General features: G+C 54.8%; 1 protein-coding gene across 13 annotated transcripts in view; it reads right to left on the reverse strand.

The window, feature by feature from the left end:
• Positions 1-3807: 3807 nt before the first annotated feature.
• The window catches only part of DLGAP4 (DLG associated protein 4), a 149634-nt gene continuing 138693 nt past the window's right edge, over positions 3808-14748 (reverse strand). For 9 of the 13 annotated variants that reach the window (XM_068208217.1, XM_068208216.1, XM_068208218.1 and 6 more), the window contains 6 exons: positions 12525-12886; positions 11128-11219; positions 10298-10707; positions 7810-7901; positions 6507-6659; positions 3808-5437 (listed from right to left, as the gene is read on the reverse strand). In XM_068208217.1, coding sequence (XP_068064318.1) covers positions 5222-5437; positions 6507-6659; positions 7810-7901; positions 10298-10707; positions 11128-11219; positions 12525-12886 — 1325 coding nt within the window. In that variant the 3' untranslated portion in view covers positions 3808-5221. Of the gene's footprint in view, positions 5438-6506; positions 6660-7809; positions 7902-10297; positions 10708-11127; positions 11220-12524; positions 13336-14748 lie in introns of those variants that run through there. The other 4 variants (XM_068208227.1, XM_068208226.1, XM_068208228.1 and 1 more) reach the window with 3 other exon arrangements.

The raw sequence follows: 14748 nt of genomic DNA on the forward strand, positions 1-14748 counted from the left end.
GAGGGTGCCGGGAGAGGCTGCTGTGGGAAGGTTTCTCAATAGCGTCGCCCGGACAGGTGCCCTGTGCAGTGCCAGGGGGCACTGGGGTGGGCGGGTGCCCATCGTGTGCCTCTCACCCCCACCTCCATTTCTATGGCCAGCCTTCGTTTGCCCTTTGCCTCCTTTTCAGGGAAAACCCTCGGTTTTGGGACTCTCGCCTTGTCACGCCCCTGCAGCTCTGTCCCTTGTCGGGGGGAGGGAGAGGCTGTTGGGTCTCCTGCTCTCTTGCCCCAGTCAAACCCAAGTGGTTTCCTTCCCCTGTGCCAGGGCCCGCTGCTGCTGCCCTGGGATGGACCGGAGAGTTGGGAGGGCAGGAGTTATTGGAATTAAATTTATGGAGAAATAACAAACTACTGTAAATATCTTTTTGTTTGTTTTTCTATTGTCAAATAAAAGGTTTTTTTAGTTTTGGTTGTTATTTTTAAATATGAGCTGTGTGTCAGAGTGAGCTGTGTCATTTGTGGGTGCCTCACTTGGTTCTCCACCCCCGGGAGAAACCCCTGGGCCACCCTGGAACAGCACCCTGGGTGTCCCCCACTCTCCATGAGCTGCTGGGGCTTTGTGCTCGGGGTGAGAGATGTGGGATGGGGCACATTCCCATGGGGAGTGGGGGGCCGGAGCCAGGCCAGGGTCTGCCAGCCCAGCTCAGGTGTCTGCACTGTGACAGGGTCACAGCTGGGGCCAGCACAGCTCTGCTGGCCCCAGGAAGCACCTCACAGCTCCCGAGCGACACACGGGGGTCCGTGCCTCCAGCAGGGCCTGGGGACCCCAGGCAGCTCCAGCAGAGACCAGCAGCTCCGGGGGCTCAGGACACGGTGCCAAGGGACGGACAGCTTGGGGCACAGGGGGAGGCACGGCTCTGACCTGCCCCCACACCCAGCTCCATTGCCTCCCGGGGCGTCAGCTGGGGCTGGGAGGGGTCCTCCAGAGGGACCCCCAGCCCTGCGGCCCCCTAGGCCCCGGGCTCTGACCCGGGCACACGGAACAGCCTCATTGTCGTGACACTCTCGTGCTTCCCAGGGTGGTTTGGGTTGGAAAGACTGTAAAGACCATTCAGGATCAGCCATGGGCAGGGACACCTTCCACTGCTCCAGGGTGCTCCAAGCCATGTCCAGCCTGGCCGTGGACACTTCCAGGAGAGGGGCAGCCACAGCTTCTCTGGGCACCCTGTGCCAGGGCCTGCCCACCCTCACAGGCAGGAATTTCTTCCCATATCCCATGGATCCTTGATGTCGGATAATGTGAAGCCGTTCCCATCCCTTGTCCCAAGCCCCCCTCCAGCTCTCCGGGAGTCCCTTCAGGCACTGGAAGGGGCTCTGAGCTCTCTCCGGAGCGTTCCCTTCTCCGGGTTGAACACTCCCAGCTCTCCCAGCCTTTCCTCCTTCTCCAACTACTCCGCCACCTAGACCCTGCCCACGAGGGGGTGAGGCTGCGGGACCCGCCCGGGCAGCTGCTCCGCGGGCCGGGGCTGCCCGGCCCCGCGGCACGGACGGAGCCGGGAGCCGTCCTGGGATGGCCCCGGGCACAGGCGCTGGAGCGCGGGCCGAGCCAGGCACAGCGAGCCCGGCCGGCGCCGCGGGGCATTCCCGGGGACTCCCGGGGAATGGGCCCTGCGCGGCCGGGGCCGGACCCGGGGAAGCCGCGGGAAGAGCCGGGAGCTGCTCCGGGCGCCGGAGGGCGCGGGGCTGCAGCGCCCGGCCGAGACGGGGGCACGGACGGGGACACGGATGGGGGCACGGGCGGGGACACGGATGGGGGCACGGGCGGGGACACGGATGGGGACACGGGCGGAGGCACGGATGGGGACACGGACGGGGGCGGGGGCACGGACGGGGGCACGGATGGGGGCACGGATGGGGACACGGATGGGGACACGGACGGGACACGGACGGGGACACGGACGGGGACACGGATGGGGACACGGACGGGGGCACGGATGGGGGCACGGACGGGGACACGGACGGGGGCACGGACGGGGGCACGGACAGGGGCACGGATGGGGACACGGACGGGGACACGGACGGGGACACGGACGGGGGCACGGACGGGGGCACGGATGGGGACACGGATGGGGACACGGGCGGGGACACGGATGGGGACACGGACGGGGACACGGACGGGGGCACGGATGGGGACACGGATGGGGACACGGGCGGGGACACGGATGGGGGCACGGATGGGGACACGGACGGGGGCACGGATGGGGACACGGATGGGGACACGGGCGGGGACACGGGCGGGGACACGGACGGGGACACGGATGGGGACACGGATGGGGACACGGACGGGGACACGGACGGGGGCACGGATGGGGACACGGATGGGGACACGGGCGGGGACACGGACGGGGGCACGGATGGGGACACGGATGGGGACACGGGCGGGGACACGGATGGGGGCACGGATGGGGACACGGGCGGGGACACGGGCGGGGACACGGACGGGACACGGACGGGACACGGATGGGGACACGGGCCCTGCGCACCCGCGCCCGGCCGGCCCGAGCGGGGCGCGGAGCAAGCGGAGGCCACGCCCACCGCTCCAAGCCCCGCCCTCTCCCAGCAGCCTCACGGCCATACGCCGCAGCAGCACGTACTGTGCTGTGATTGGTTGACGGGGCCCGGAAGTACTGTGACACACGGCCTCACCCTTTGTATCCACTGGGGGCGGCCATTTTGTATTACCCGCCATCTTATGGCAGGGCGCAGCCATTTTGCTAAACGTCATGCCGCGCTGTGATTGGCAGGCAGCCATCTCGTGACACCACCATTCCCACGTGATCTCAGGCAGCCCCGTGATTGGCTGCCCGCATTCTTTGGGCTCAGAATAAACAGGTGGCTACGAGCATAAAATTATTTACAAAAGGGGTGTTAAATATCTGCAACAAATATTTCTAAAATATTTATATTTATAAAATATTTCTGAAGTATTTATATTTATAAAAGGCACGTCTAAATAGGTATAACACATTTTTGTACATGTGTTACACATATTTACATGTATATGCATATAGAAGTAGGTAACTCTACCTCTGTATTTGTATGTGTATCTTAATATATCTAGGGGAATTTAAAATATTATATTAATTATAAAAAACTGTATTAAAACCATATTAAAATTAATTTTTACAGCTTCATAAATTCACTTACATGTTAAAATATAGGCACATACATATACAAATCCATATTATATAAGAACATAAATATTATGAGCAAGCCCAGCCCATTGCAGCAAGGATAGTTTTACCACTCTGTGAGCAGCAACTGGGAAGAGTAAATGAAAAAGTAAATAAATTAACTCTTGGTGCTCCCCCTTTCCTTGGTGTTCCCCCTTTCTCTGCCTAAAGCTGCATCCGCCCCGAAATCCGACAGTGCAACCCAACAAAGTCTCTGCCCCCATGGAATCTTTAGTTTTGGGAAATGCCTCCAAGATGAGTCCCAGCTGCTACCAAACTCCGACATGCCCACGCACCCCCAGGTGGCACCTGCGCTGACCTTTCCAACACCTCCAGGGCTGGGGACTCTCCCCCTGCCCTGGGCAGCCCTGACCACATTTTCCATGAAGGACTTTCCCTCAATATCCAATGTAAACCTTCCCTGGAGCAACCTGAGGCTGCTTCCCCTTGTCCCCTGGGAGCAGAGCCTGACCCCCACCTCCAGCTCAATTTGAATCCCAGCACAGCCAAGCTTTGGGAATTCCTTGGCTGGGGGCAGAGACCTTAGAGCAGTGTTCATAGACAGCCCCAGCCAGGACACAACATGCAGCAGGCATCGTTCAGGATTTCACTTTTATTTATTTTTTGCCTTCTGGATCACCAACACTCTCACTGAAACCACTGGGATTCCACCTCCACCCCCCTGACAGTAGCACACAATCTCCCAACTTGTTCAAACATGTGAAGAGGAAAAAAAAAAATCCCCAGCGAGATCCCTCAGGATGGGACAAAAACCTTCTGTGTGAGAGGGTGACAAAGAATCAGGGGGTGGCAGCTCTGGCTCCAAGGAGCCAGACCAGAAAGGAGACCTACAAAGGGGAAGAAAAAATGGGCTAAAAAATATTTAGCAATCCTTCCTCTACCCAGAGAGCAGGGAGATAAGGAAAAAATAGTCATCTGCTTACACACAGGGTATATATTTTTACACACACTTGGACACACATCTAGATATAGTACATGTAAAAATATATGCTATACATCTGCCCACCCCCGCGGCGGCGTGGGCAGGATCCGTGTGTAGGAATTACTATACAGGTACTACTAAGTGTATATGTGCATATGTACACTCTCCTGTCTCCTCCTGGACACGCTGACCCCACAGCCCCCCTGCAGCAGCTCCTCTCTCCACCAGCCAGCCAAGGACAACGGTGGGGGAACGGGAAGAGGAGGGAAATCAAAGTGATGTGGCTCATGCTCTGTGCTCCTTCAGCTCCGCTCCTGTGCCCGGAGCGGGGTCCGGCTCTCGGGATCCCCTGCACCAGCTTTATTGCACATTTTGTTTCTGGGCTGCATTTCAACCCCACATTCCACAGCCCCGGTGTCCTCTCCCTCCAACAAGCTAAGGACAGGGCCCCCTGTGCCCGTCCCCCTCCCCCACTCCAGCATCCCCATCCCAAGAACACAAAGCCCAGCAGGCTGCTGGCTGGAGAGGGCAGCAGTAGTGACACACCACAGGTGTTCTCTGTGGGGATAGGGGGGTCCAGACACGGGAACCGAAACCATGCAAAGGGTGGGAGAACGGGAGCAGGAGGAGGGAAAAATAAAGGATGAGAAGGGCAGAACAGATCTGAGGAGGAGGAAGAACACAGCATTGCAAGTGCTCAAGGCTTCGTGTTTTCTTGTCCTCTTCTTGTAAACAAGCTAATAATTCTCATGAGATAGAACAAGTAAAAAGACTGAAGTTCCAAGTCGAGGGGCTGGAGTTCCCAGGAGTCTGTCCAGTCCTTTCAGCAACACCACAGCTGGGGAGAAAACAAGGGGCATTTTTTCTTTTTTTAATTTTTTTCGTTTGTATTTTTTTTGTTAAAATCTTCATTACTTAAAGCTGAGAGAGAAAAAAGCCAACTCAGGAGCCCTTTTCAAGGATGGCTCATTGTCTCTAGACTGAATAAATCACACTAGTTTCAAGAGAACCATTTTTTTCCCATTTAATGACTTATAAAAGCCACGGGCTGGCCGTAGCTGTGCTCAGAGGCGGGTCTGGGCCTCAGGGACGTAGATCTCGATGCTGTCGGCGCTCTCGGTGGCTGAGTTCTGCCGCACGGAGGCCGCGCGCTTGGCTGCCATCAGCCGCTTCCGCGCCTCCTGCCGCTGCTTGTCCGAGTCGGAGCCTTTGTCCCGGCTCAGCTGCGATTTGGACTTGGCTGGCTTCTTTGGCACGGGAGGGGGTGGTTTCTTCTCTTCCTTTAGGGAGACAGTAAGGAAAAACCCAGACCTGATATAAACACGCGCAGCTGGGTGCTGGCTCGGCCCTGGTGGGGCCTTGTCAGAGGGACTGGGATGGTGTCGGGGAGAGGAGCTCTGCAGCCAGACACCCTTCAAAATCAACTGCCTCTGTTTCCACCAGGAGCCATTTTGCATTTCACGGAATCACAGAATGTCCTGAATGGGAAGGGACCCACAACAACCACGGAATCACGGAATGGTCTGGGTTGGAAGATTATCCAGTTCCATCCCTTGTCATGGCAGGGATGCCTTCCACTAGACCCTGTCCAACCTGGCCTTGGACATTTCCTGGGATGGGAGTCCACAGTCCAGGGGCTGATGATCCACAACCAGGATCATCAAGTCCAACCCCTGCACAGACAACTGCAGGACACCCTGTGCCTGAGAGCAGTGTCCAAACGCTCCTGGAGCCCTGGCAGCCTCGGGGCCGTGTCCATTCCCTGGGGAGGCTGGGCAATGCCCAGCACCCTCTGGGGAAGAACCTTTTCCTGTTATCCAGTCTAACCCTCCCCTCCATGCAGCTACCATGGTACAGGGTTCTCTGGAGTGGCCTGGAGTTCAGAGACTGTCTAGTTCAGCTGTAGCTCGGAGCACAGCACAGGCAGCACGAAGACACAACTTGATGTGGAACTGCAAAATTTTAATAAGCCACCATGTCCTGAGCCACAGTCCTCCCCACCGTTACTGGCAGAGCCAGGACACCTCTCCTGCACTTTCCAAAGGTTCAAGTTGTTTTTCACATTACTTGGGCATAGTTAAATCCATCCACACAGTGCTAGGAACACTTGAGGCCCCTGCACCACTGCTCACCACTCCAAGCTCTCTCCATCCAACACCTTTTCTCCTTGCACAAAACTGTTCCCACTATTACTCAAGAGGAATGGCCTTGGTGCCTTGTGAGGCTGTGAGATGACAAGTGCAGGATGGCAAAAGCCCTTGGGAGCATCTGTTTGCAGATCAAACCAGACCTCATGTACCCCAAACGTGTACAAGGTGCTCTGGCCACTCCCCAGTGCCCCTCACTCACCTTTCTCTCCGGTGTCTCTGCCAATTGCCAGCTATTGGCTTTGAGGTGGTACAGCTCGTCAAACTTCATGCTGATGTCTTCAATGGACAGCTGGAGGAGATCCCAAAATCCAGCCAAGTCCTGGGCTGTGGGTCTGGGATTGGCATTAGGGTTCTAGAAGGGGAGCATTAAAAACACCATTTCAGAAAGAACACACCCAACACAGCAGCGTGCACAGCACCTTCACCCCTTTTATGTCTGCCTGCAACCAAACCCAGTGAGAACCCACATGAGACACCGGTCCTGAGCATGGACACACAAAGCCATCATTTACAGCCCAAATAATTTCTGCCAAGCTCAGGAAGCAGGTCCTGACTGCTCTCCTCCTTACAGCAGAGTAATCCTGAACCAGACACCCAGTGCTGGCACTAACCCCACAGCAGAAACTTCCAACAGCAGATGCCCAGTGTGGCAATCAGAGTGACAACACTGGTTTCTTACTCAGAGACCCCCATTTCTGGGAGGGAAATAATGGAAATAGATACCCAGCTCTGATGCTTGGATGTGCAGCACTCCAAGGAGACAAACTGAGCTTTCATGAGCAAAATTATTTTGCCACATTTCTGCCCAAAACAACCTGAAAGCATCAGTACTTCTCAGGCTGGGTTGAAAAATGTTGAGTAGTTTAAGTTTCTTCCAATAATAGGGTTTTTCCAGTTCCCAGACAGCTGAACCACCACCACAGACCCTGGAAAGCATGGGATGAGATCTGAGCAGCTCACACAAAGCTCTGCTGGTGCTGCTGCTCAGCTGGGATCAGCACTTTACTCCCTCCTGCTCCTCAAGTCTCTCCAAGATTATTTTACATCTAAAGGGGAATTCACCTCTGAGGAAGTTTGCAAAATCCATATTACCATAAGGCTTGAGGGGAAAATGAAACCAGAGATTCCATCAATCCCCATTAGGCCAGGTCAGCTCTGAGCAAGGGCAAACCCTGCATTCGCTTTCAGAGATCAATTCCCAGTGACCTGGGGACACTGTCACCAGCCACACACGCAAAGGGAGCATGTGTGGTCAAGGGCAGACTTTTCAAACAGTCCCCCCTATCCGGCCCAGCCTCAGGGCTTTGCCTCAAAAAGCCATTCAGAAGCAGCAGGCACCTCTGCGCTAACCCAGCCTTCCCCTGGCTGGCACTGCAGGCTGTGCCTGCACTGGCTTCATTTTCACAAAGGACTGCAGCCTGTTAACACCTGACCAAGTCCTTGTAGTGCTGTTGAAAGAGAGGCATCCTCTCAGAAACCAGGAAAAAGAGATCCAGACTCACCAAGTTTTGCTCACAGAGGCCGTGGAATTGCTGGAACTTCTGTGACATTAGTAACTGTGCACTGCCCACTGCACTCAGCACTTTTCCCAAGACTGTGGGGGACAAAAAAAAAAAAAAAAAAAAGAAAGAAAAAGACCTGAGTTGAGAGGACTATTAATTGTAGCAATGAGCTCCAACATTATTTCTGGAGCAAAGAAACACCTGAGTCATCAGAAAAGGAATTTCAGAGATCCTCAAGGCACCAATTGCTCTCAGGAACAAGATGTTTTGAAACTACATTTGTCTGCCATTGTTCCTTATGGCAGGCCAAACACAGACCTGGCTGAGGACATTACAATATACAAGATGGCACAGAGCTCCTCAAACTGCCCTCAGCCCCTCAGAGAAGCCACTAGCACCACCTCAGAGAGGTCTGCTGGCACCTGCTTAGAGATCCCAGCCTGCTCTCCCAGCCCTGCCCAGGGGAAAGGTGACACAGGGACCACTCTCCAACCTCCCTGTACCAGCAGGGATTAACACCCAGGACTTTATGCTGCTCTTAATGGGTTTTCCAAGCAGCCTCTGGGCTTGGACATGTTCCTCTGCTCATCAGAGAAAATACAGTCTGGGCTTTTCCCTCCCAGAGGCAGATCCACAGCCCCACGTGCCTGCAATCTGCACCACCAACAGGGACCACCTGAGTCCTGCCCCTGCTCTGCTGCTGCCCCTGAGCCTGCTCAGGAGATCCTGGCTGGACGAGCACACCCTGGGTTCCCCCACCCACCGAGGCTGTGGTTACACAATTGAGCAGCCTGCTCCTGGCACACAGAACAATGCCATGCAGGTCTTGCCTGTTGCATCCTGGACTGTGTTCAGATTAGGGACTGTACCATGTTAGCTAACCAGCTCTGTGTACCCCCTTTGTGCACCCGTTTGCCCCGCGATGGTCCGCTCCAGGCTGCCTGCCACTGGAACTCACCCACGTCACTCCTGTGACCACCCCCTGTCCATTCCTGAAACTTCCCTGTCAGTTACCCCATCCCTGCGTCCCCGTTCGCCCCAACCCTGTACACGCCCCTGTCGCGTCCCCGTTGGTCGCCGTGGTCCACGTCACCGCCACGGTGCCTGGGCCCATTGGGCGGGAGGGCTTCTGCCCTCTTCGGCCTGCCCCTATAAGATCTGGCGCCCTCCCGGTCCCTCCGCCATTTTGCCCACGCGGGCGCTGGGGGCAGGCGCGGCCCTTCCCCGCGGCTCCCCGTGACAAATAAAAGCCTTCCAGCGAACCTGGAAGGTTTGCTAACCTTCCTAACCTAACAAACGGGTAACTTGGACATTTCCTTCACTCTTTATCTCGGCCCTCGCACCGGGCGACAAAGCGTGGCCAGCCCAGATGGTGCGCAGAAGACACCGCCCGGTAGGAGCAGCAACCCGGGTCCCGCAAGAAGAGCAACGCCATTCCAGGCGCTCAGGAGCTACGCGGGTCCGGGAAAACACGGGAAAGCCGCGAGTGCCATCTTTCCTTGCCACAGGTCAAGCCAGGCCAGCCCCGAGGCAGGGAGATTCCCTGCCAGGCAGCACCTCAGGGAATCAGATTAGGGATTAGCTCCTGGAGACTCAGCAGTGACAGTGAGCTAAAACTGAGCCTCACCTTTGTTTCACCTTTCTCAGGTTTTAAAACTATCAAAACCAGGCTCCACACAAAGATCCTGCCCTTTGCAGCCTCGAAACCCACTCCCGTCACTCTGTATGCACCAGAGACATGATTCCCTGCAAAAAACCCAGGTTTTGCCAAGGCATTTGAAAATAGAGGAACAAGCCCAGCTGGGACTGAACCCCATAAAATCAGCTTGCCTTGTGTTCCTTGTTTCATGCTTTTGGTGTGCCCAGCACGAATTCAGTGGGGCTCTCTCATGTGAAGAAACCTCTTCTTTGCTATAAAGACAGCTCATCAACTGAACTGAGCAAACAAGCTCCAAAGCTGTGCTCCTTCTATCCCACTGCCAGCTAAGGTTTCCCCTGCCTGTTTGAGAACAATGGGTGAGGCAGGGAGAGATCCCACAGCCTCCCTGAAAGCTTTTCCCATCTAACCTTTTTTAAGATTAAATCCATTTAAGCTTTTAGCAGTTTTGAATGGTCACAAGCCCCACCATGCTCTGTACATCTTTCATGCTGCATCACAGCATTATGTTGTATTCCATTTGCTACAGAAAGCTACATTACCCTTTCCAAGGAAAAAGCATTTCTTATCCCATCCTCATGCTCTGGCTCTGTGGGCTGTCAGCAATTTCACAGAACCCCAGAACGGTTTGGGAGGGAAGGGACCTTAGAGCTCATCTCATTCCAAGGGCAGGGACACCTTTCACTAGACCAAGCTGCTCCAAGCCCTGTCCAACCTGGCCTTGGACACTTCCAGAGATGGGGCAGCCACAATTTAAGTGACCCAATACTCAGCTCCAACTCCTTTTTGTGAGAGGAGCTGCTGGGCCGCTGGGCTGCTGCCCACACCCACCTTCTTCAGAGAGATTGTTCTCTTTGGTCTCCTGGTCCATCTGGCGGCACCAGCCCTCCAGGCGCTCGGTCTCTGCCTGCAGCAGCTTCAGGAACCAGAAGCCGTCCCGCCGGCAGGGCCCCGGCTGCGCCGGCTCCGACGGTGACGTGGAGGAGCTCTCGAGCCAGGGGTCCGGAGGAGGGAGAGAAGAAGGCTCCAGGGCTGGGTCGTTGTTTTCTCCATAGGAGAGGTTTCTCTTAATCTGTGAGGGCTTGGCTGGTTGCCTGGTGGAGGCATCAACACCAACAGAGTTGTTGTGCTGGGGGCACTCAGCGAGGCTTCTCTCAGATGATTTACAGCTGGAGTTATTGGGCTCCTGTGTGTCAGAGTCTGTGTCCTGTTTGGAGGACATGCTGCGAGAGTGGCTGTTTCTGCAGGGATCAAAAGCCATCGTTCAATAGCAGAGCTCAGCCTGGCTGGCCTTCCACACTGACAGCAAAATCCATGGCCACAGCAGAGCCTCTCCCTGCCCCTCCTCACACACACATCACACAGACAGAATTACAAGGTTGCCTGCTTATTGCAGCCGACCATTCAGACGAGAAGGCTGACGATGAATGACTATAATTACAGCTTGGAATTTTTAAATTTTTGATTTAATTTCAAGCTCCCATTGATTTGGCTGTTAGAAAACAAATGCTTTTTGCAGCAGGTGCGCACTGTGGAGGAAGAGCTCTCCGTGGGCCCCATTCAACACCACTCACTGGCACAAAGCAGGGAAGAAGGTCTAAACACAAGTGGGAGAGGCACAATTTAAAATAAAAGGAAACTACAAGTTGCGTCTCACTTACCGCCACTCGTCCTCTACCTGTACCCCGATGGACTGGAATTTGGTGGCTGGTGGAGGAGGCTCCTCTTTTGCCACTGGCTGAAGGCAGTCAACCTTATTGAACAAAAAAAAAAAAAAAAGTACAGACAAAAACAGACACAAGAACTTGTGGCCAGAATCCACGTTAGTGGACCAGGAGTGTGCACACCCAGAGCATGCTGACACCACACGGGAGGGCTGGCTAAGGACAGGCACGAGGCTACTGCTCAGCTCTGCTCCCACGTCAGGAGCAGGGCTGTGTCCTGCCAGGCTGCTGCCACCACCTGTGCCAGGAGCCCTGGGCTCTGCAGGGCTGGGGCTGCATCCCCTGTGCCTGTGGCATCCCACAGTCAGGGACCATGGCATTCAAGGGAGGACAGCGAGGTGATTGAGACTGACAGCAAAGCCTCTCTCCCAGGGATTGACACCCTCCATGGCTCTGGATAAGAGGGTTAGAAGGTTTTAGGAAAGAAATCCAGGTGACTTAAGAACCAGCTCAGAAAAGGAAAAGCAGTGGAAGGGAGTCAGCCTCTCCAGTGTGTTTCTCTCCCCTCGCTGCCCTTTCAGGTGTTCTGTCTCACCAGCCTTGCAGAGAGTCCTTCACTGTCACCTGTACTGAGCTGGCCTTGCTGTAAAGCTGATGGAGAACTCGTTCCGCACACACAAAGCAACTTAAAGCTCAGATCCTGCACTTGGAGCTGCCCAAGTTCCCCTGCACCTGGGACAGAACCAGAGCTCCCAGCCACCTGCAACTGAGAAACCTGTCCCAGAGCGGGGCACAGCCCCAGAAGATGCATTTTGCTGACTAAAGCGTGGATTTACACTACTCACTGGGTTCTCATTTCACTGTGTTATCCACAGCTCATTTCCATTGGTTCCCACAGTTAAATGCTTCCAGCAAGGGAAGCACTAACCTGCTGGGAACACTGGGTAGCAAGGAATTGCGCCCTCTTGCCTGCAGCCCTGGGACCATTTGGCAATGCAGCAGCCCTTCTCACATGGACATCAAGCAGAAGGGCCCACCTCTCAGGGGAGAATTGTCCCTACAACCATGACGGACAAGGAGCAGACTGACTGGAAGCAATACAGAGTACAGGGCACAGGCAGACCAGCAGCAAAAGGCCTCCTCAGAGGGAGTCCCCCACTTAACATGGCCCCTCTGCTCTAGAATTGGTACAAATTTAAATTTGTACCAAAAGAGCTTAGTCTTTTCTGGGCTGTTAAGGGAAAGTGCTGCTGTCTGGGAACACAGGCAAGGCAGTGAGTGTCCGTTGCTGTTCTAAGTGAGCTCAGATGCACACCTGGTCACAGAAAAGGTACATGCTAAATGGATGGGGCAAGGACATTCCTTGGGACAAAGGAGAACAAACTATTTCATACCTGTATTCCTATAGATGATAGCTTTCTTTTGGGGATATTCTCCACTTTAGGCTCTTCGTTAGTCAGAGTCCCTTTGTCACTTTTCAAAGTTGCATTTTTCTGAGGTAACTCTGGAGTGTCTCTGGCCGGAGTCACGACGCTGCCCCTGGTGACGCTGGGTGTCCTGGTGCTGTCCAAGCTGTCAGAGGAATTGCTGAGCCCCGACTGGCTGGTGACCTCACTCTTGTGGTCCTGGCTGTCCAGGTAGGTGTCCTGGGCTGACTCAGTGCTGCTCTGCACAGTGACAGAGATGAACGGCTTGGATGTGGTCCGAGGTGGGACGGGAGGTGGCGTCCTTTTATAGGCCACTAGGCATGATGAACCTGCAGGGATGGAGGGGGAGAACGGAGAATGCAGGAGACAGGTTGGAGGGAAAGAGATACAGTGGAAGAGAGAGAAAAAGCAGGTCAGTCACAACTTCCAAGAGGAGCCTCCGAGCAGCAGCTGGAGGCAGAGGTGCAGAACCAGCCCACAGGCAGCAGCTCACGCTGGGGACCCACACCAAAGCATAGGGAAAGCGAAGGCAGAGCCAGAGCTAGCTTGCAAAGGAAGTCAAAAGGAATACCATGATGTGTGGAAATCTGGAAAAGGAGAAGAGGGCTAGAAAAGCCTCCTAAGAATGCTACAGGGTTTGGCAGGTGTAAGCCTCCACAGTGGGGAAACAGTCTTTAGCTAAACCCTATGTTTTAGTGTCCTAGTACAGCCAAGTGTCTCAGCTCTTTGTCCCATCAGTTGACGAGTTTCAATGTCTGGATCAGGGTGATGGTTTTTCCTATAAAAATGGAAAGAAGCCATAAAATTTGTTAGATGTTGATGGCAGGAACACACACGTGAAGCCCCTGACAAGCCCAGCTGCTGCATGCCAGAAGAAAAGACATTGTCTGGATGCAACAGCCCAAGAGTGGTGAGGCTGCTACTCCATGGCCCCAGATCCAAGTGGCAGCAAGGCTGGAGATGTGTGCCCAGCAGACACAGAACACACATATCCCACTCGTAGGGACAGAAACATGACTAGCCACATGAACCAGGACAGCAACTACAGCCCCAACCTGCTCCTGTCTCTGGCTAGACAGGATGGAAGTCCACCAGTGCAAATACATGTAAAATACAAGTAAAATCCATGTGAATGCTGCAGCAGCCATGTTTAGGCTCTCAGTCTGCCCAGGATATAAAAGCCCCTGAGGCCACAGTCCCACTCCAGCTGCTGTGCAGCCAGGACAGGCTGCACTAGGCAGGGAATGGCCAAACACACTGAGCAGTCACCTTCCTACGCACACCTGACCCCCTTTCCCCTCCTACCCCTGTACTCCCGGTCCTCCCCAGGTCACTACACTCTCTTTCTTATCCTACCTCTGGTTCCTGCCATTAAGTCCTGTGCAATCCTAAACTGCTTTCCCCCTGCACCCGACAACACATCCTAGCCCTTGCCAGCGGCCTCCTTAGTCCCAGAGATCTGCAGTCACTCTCCACACCACACCTGCCTCACCATTTCCAACGCAGCCAGAGCCAGTTCTGAGCATCCCTGGGAGGCACCTTCCCTGTGGGGCAATCACAGAGCTGCCCCAGGAGCCTTACTAACAGTATGCAGACATGCCTACGTTTACACATCCCACTATTTACCATATTAAGAGCTAAAGCTCCACTTCAAAAGAGGAACTAAAAGGGAGGAATTACTGAGGAGGAGATCTGTGTTTCCAGCAGCATTTCTGTGCCCAGAGATGCTAAGCAGCACCATAATGGTGCTGCTGGCAGAAGAGACGTGAGAGGCCTGTGCAGGGCTGCCAACCCAGCTGCCTCCAGCCTGGATCTCAGAAAGCAGAGCTTTCTGGAGCTCAGAAAGCACCAAATAAAGCACCAAATGCATCCCAATTCCCTCAAGCCACTACACCAAGTCCAGCACAAATTGAACAGTGTCCTGATGGCTGGAGAGCAAGACCCATCACTCTCTGCCTCACAGGGGTGAGGGGTGACCACAGGCCTCCTGCCAGAGCTGCCTGACATGGAACATCATCTCCAACAGGAATTCCTTGGCCCAGCCTCACGGCCTGACTCACACAACCCATCTCAGTGGAGCAGTGTAGGAGCAGCCTGACCAGAGCCATGGCAGAGGCAGCCCTGGATCAGCTGTGCCTACACCCTAAAACAACAGGTTACTCCTGTTACTGCACCAGGTCTACAGCAGCCA

Source organism: Anomalospiza imberbis, chromosome 17 (assembly GCF_031753505.1).
Source record: "Anomalospiza imberbis isolate Cuckoo-Finch-1a 21T00152 chromosome 17, ASM3175350v1, whole genome shotgun sequence".
Taxonomy (NCBI): Eukaryota; Metazoa; Chordata; class Aves; order Passeriformes; family Viduidae; genus Anomalospiza; species Anomalospiza imberbis.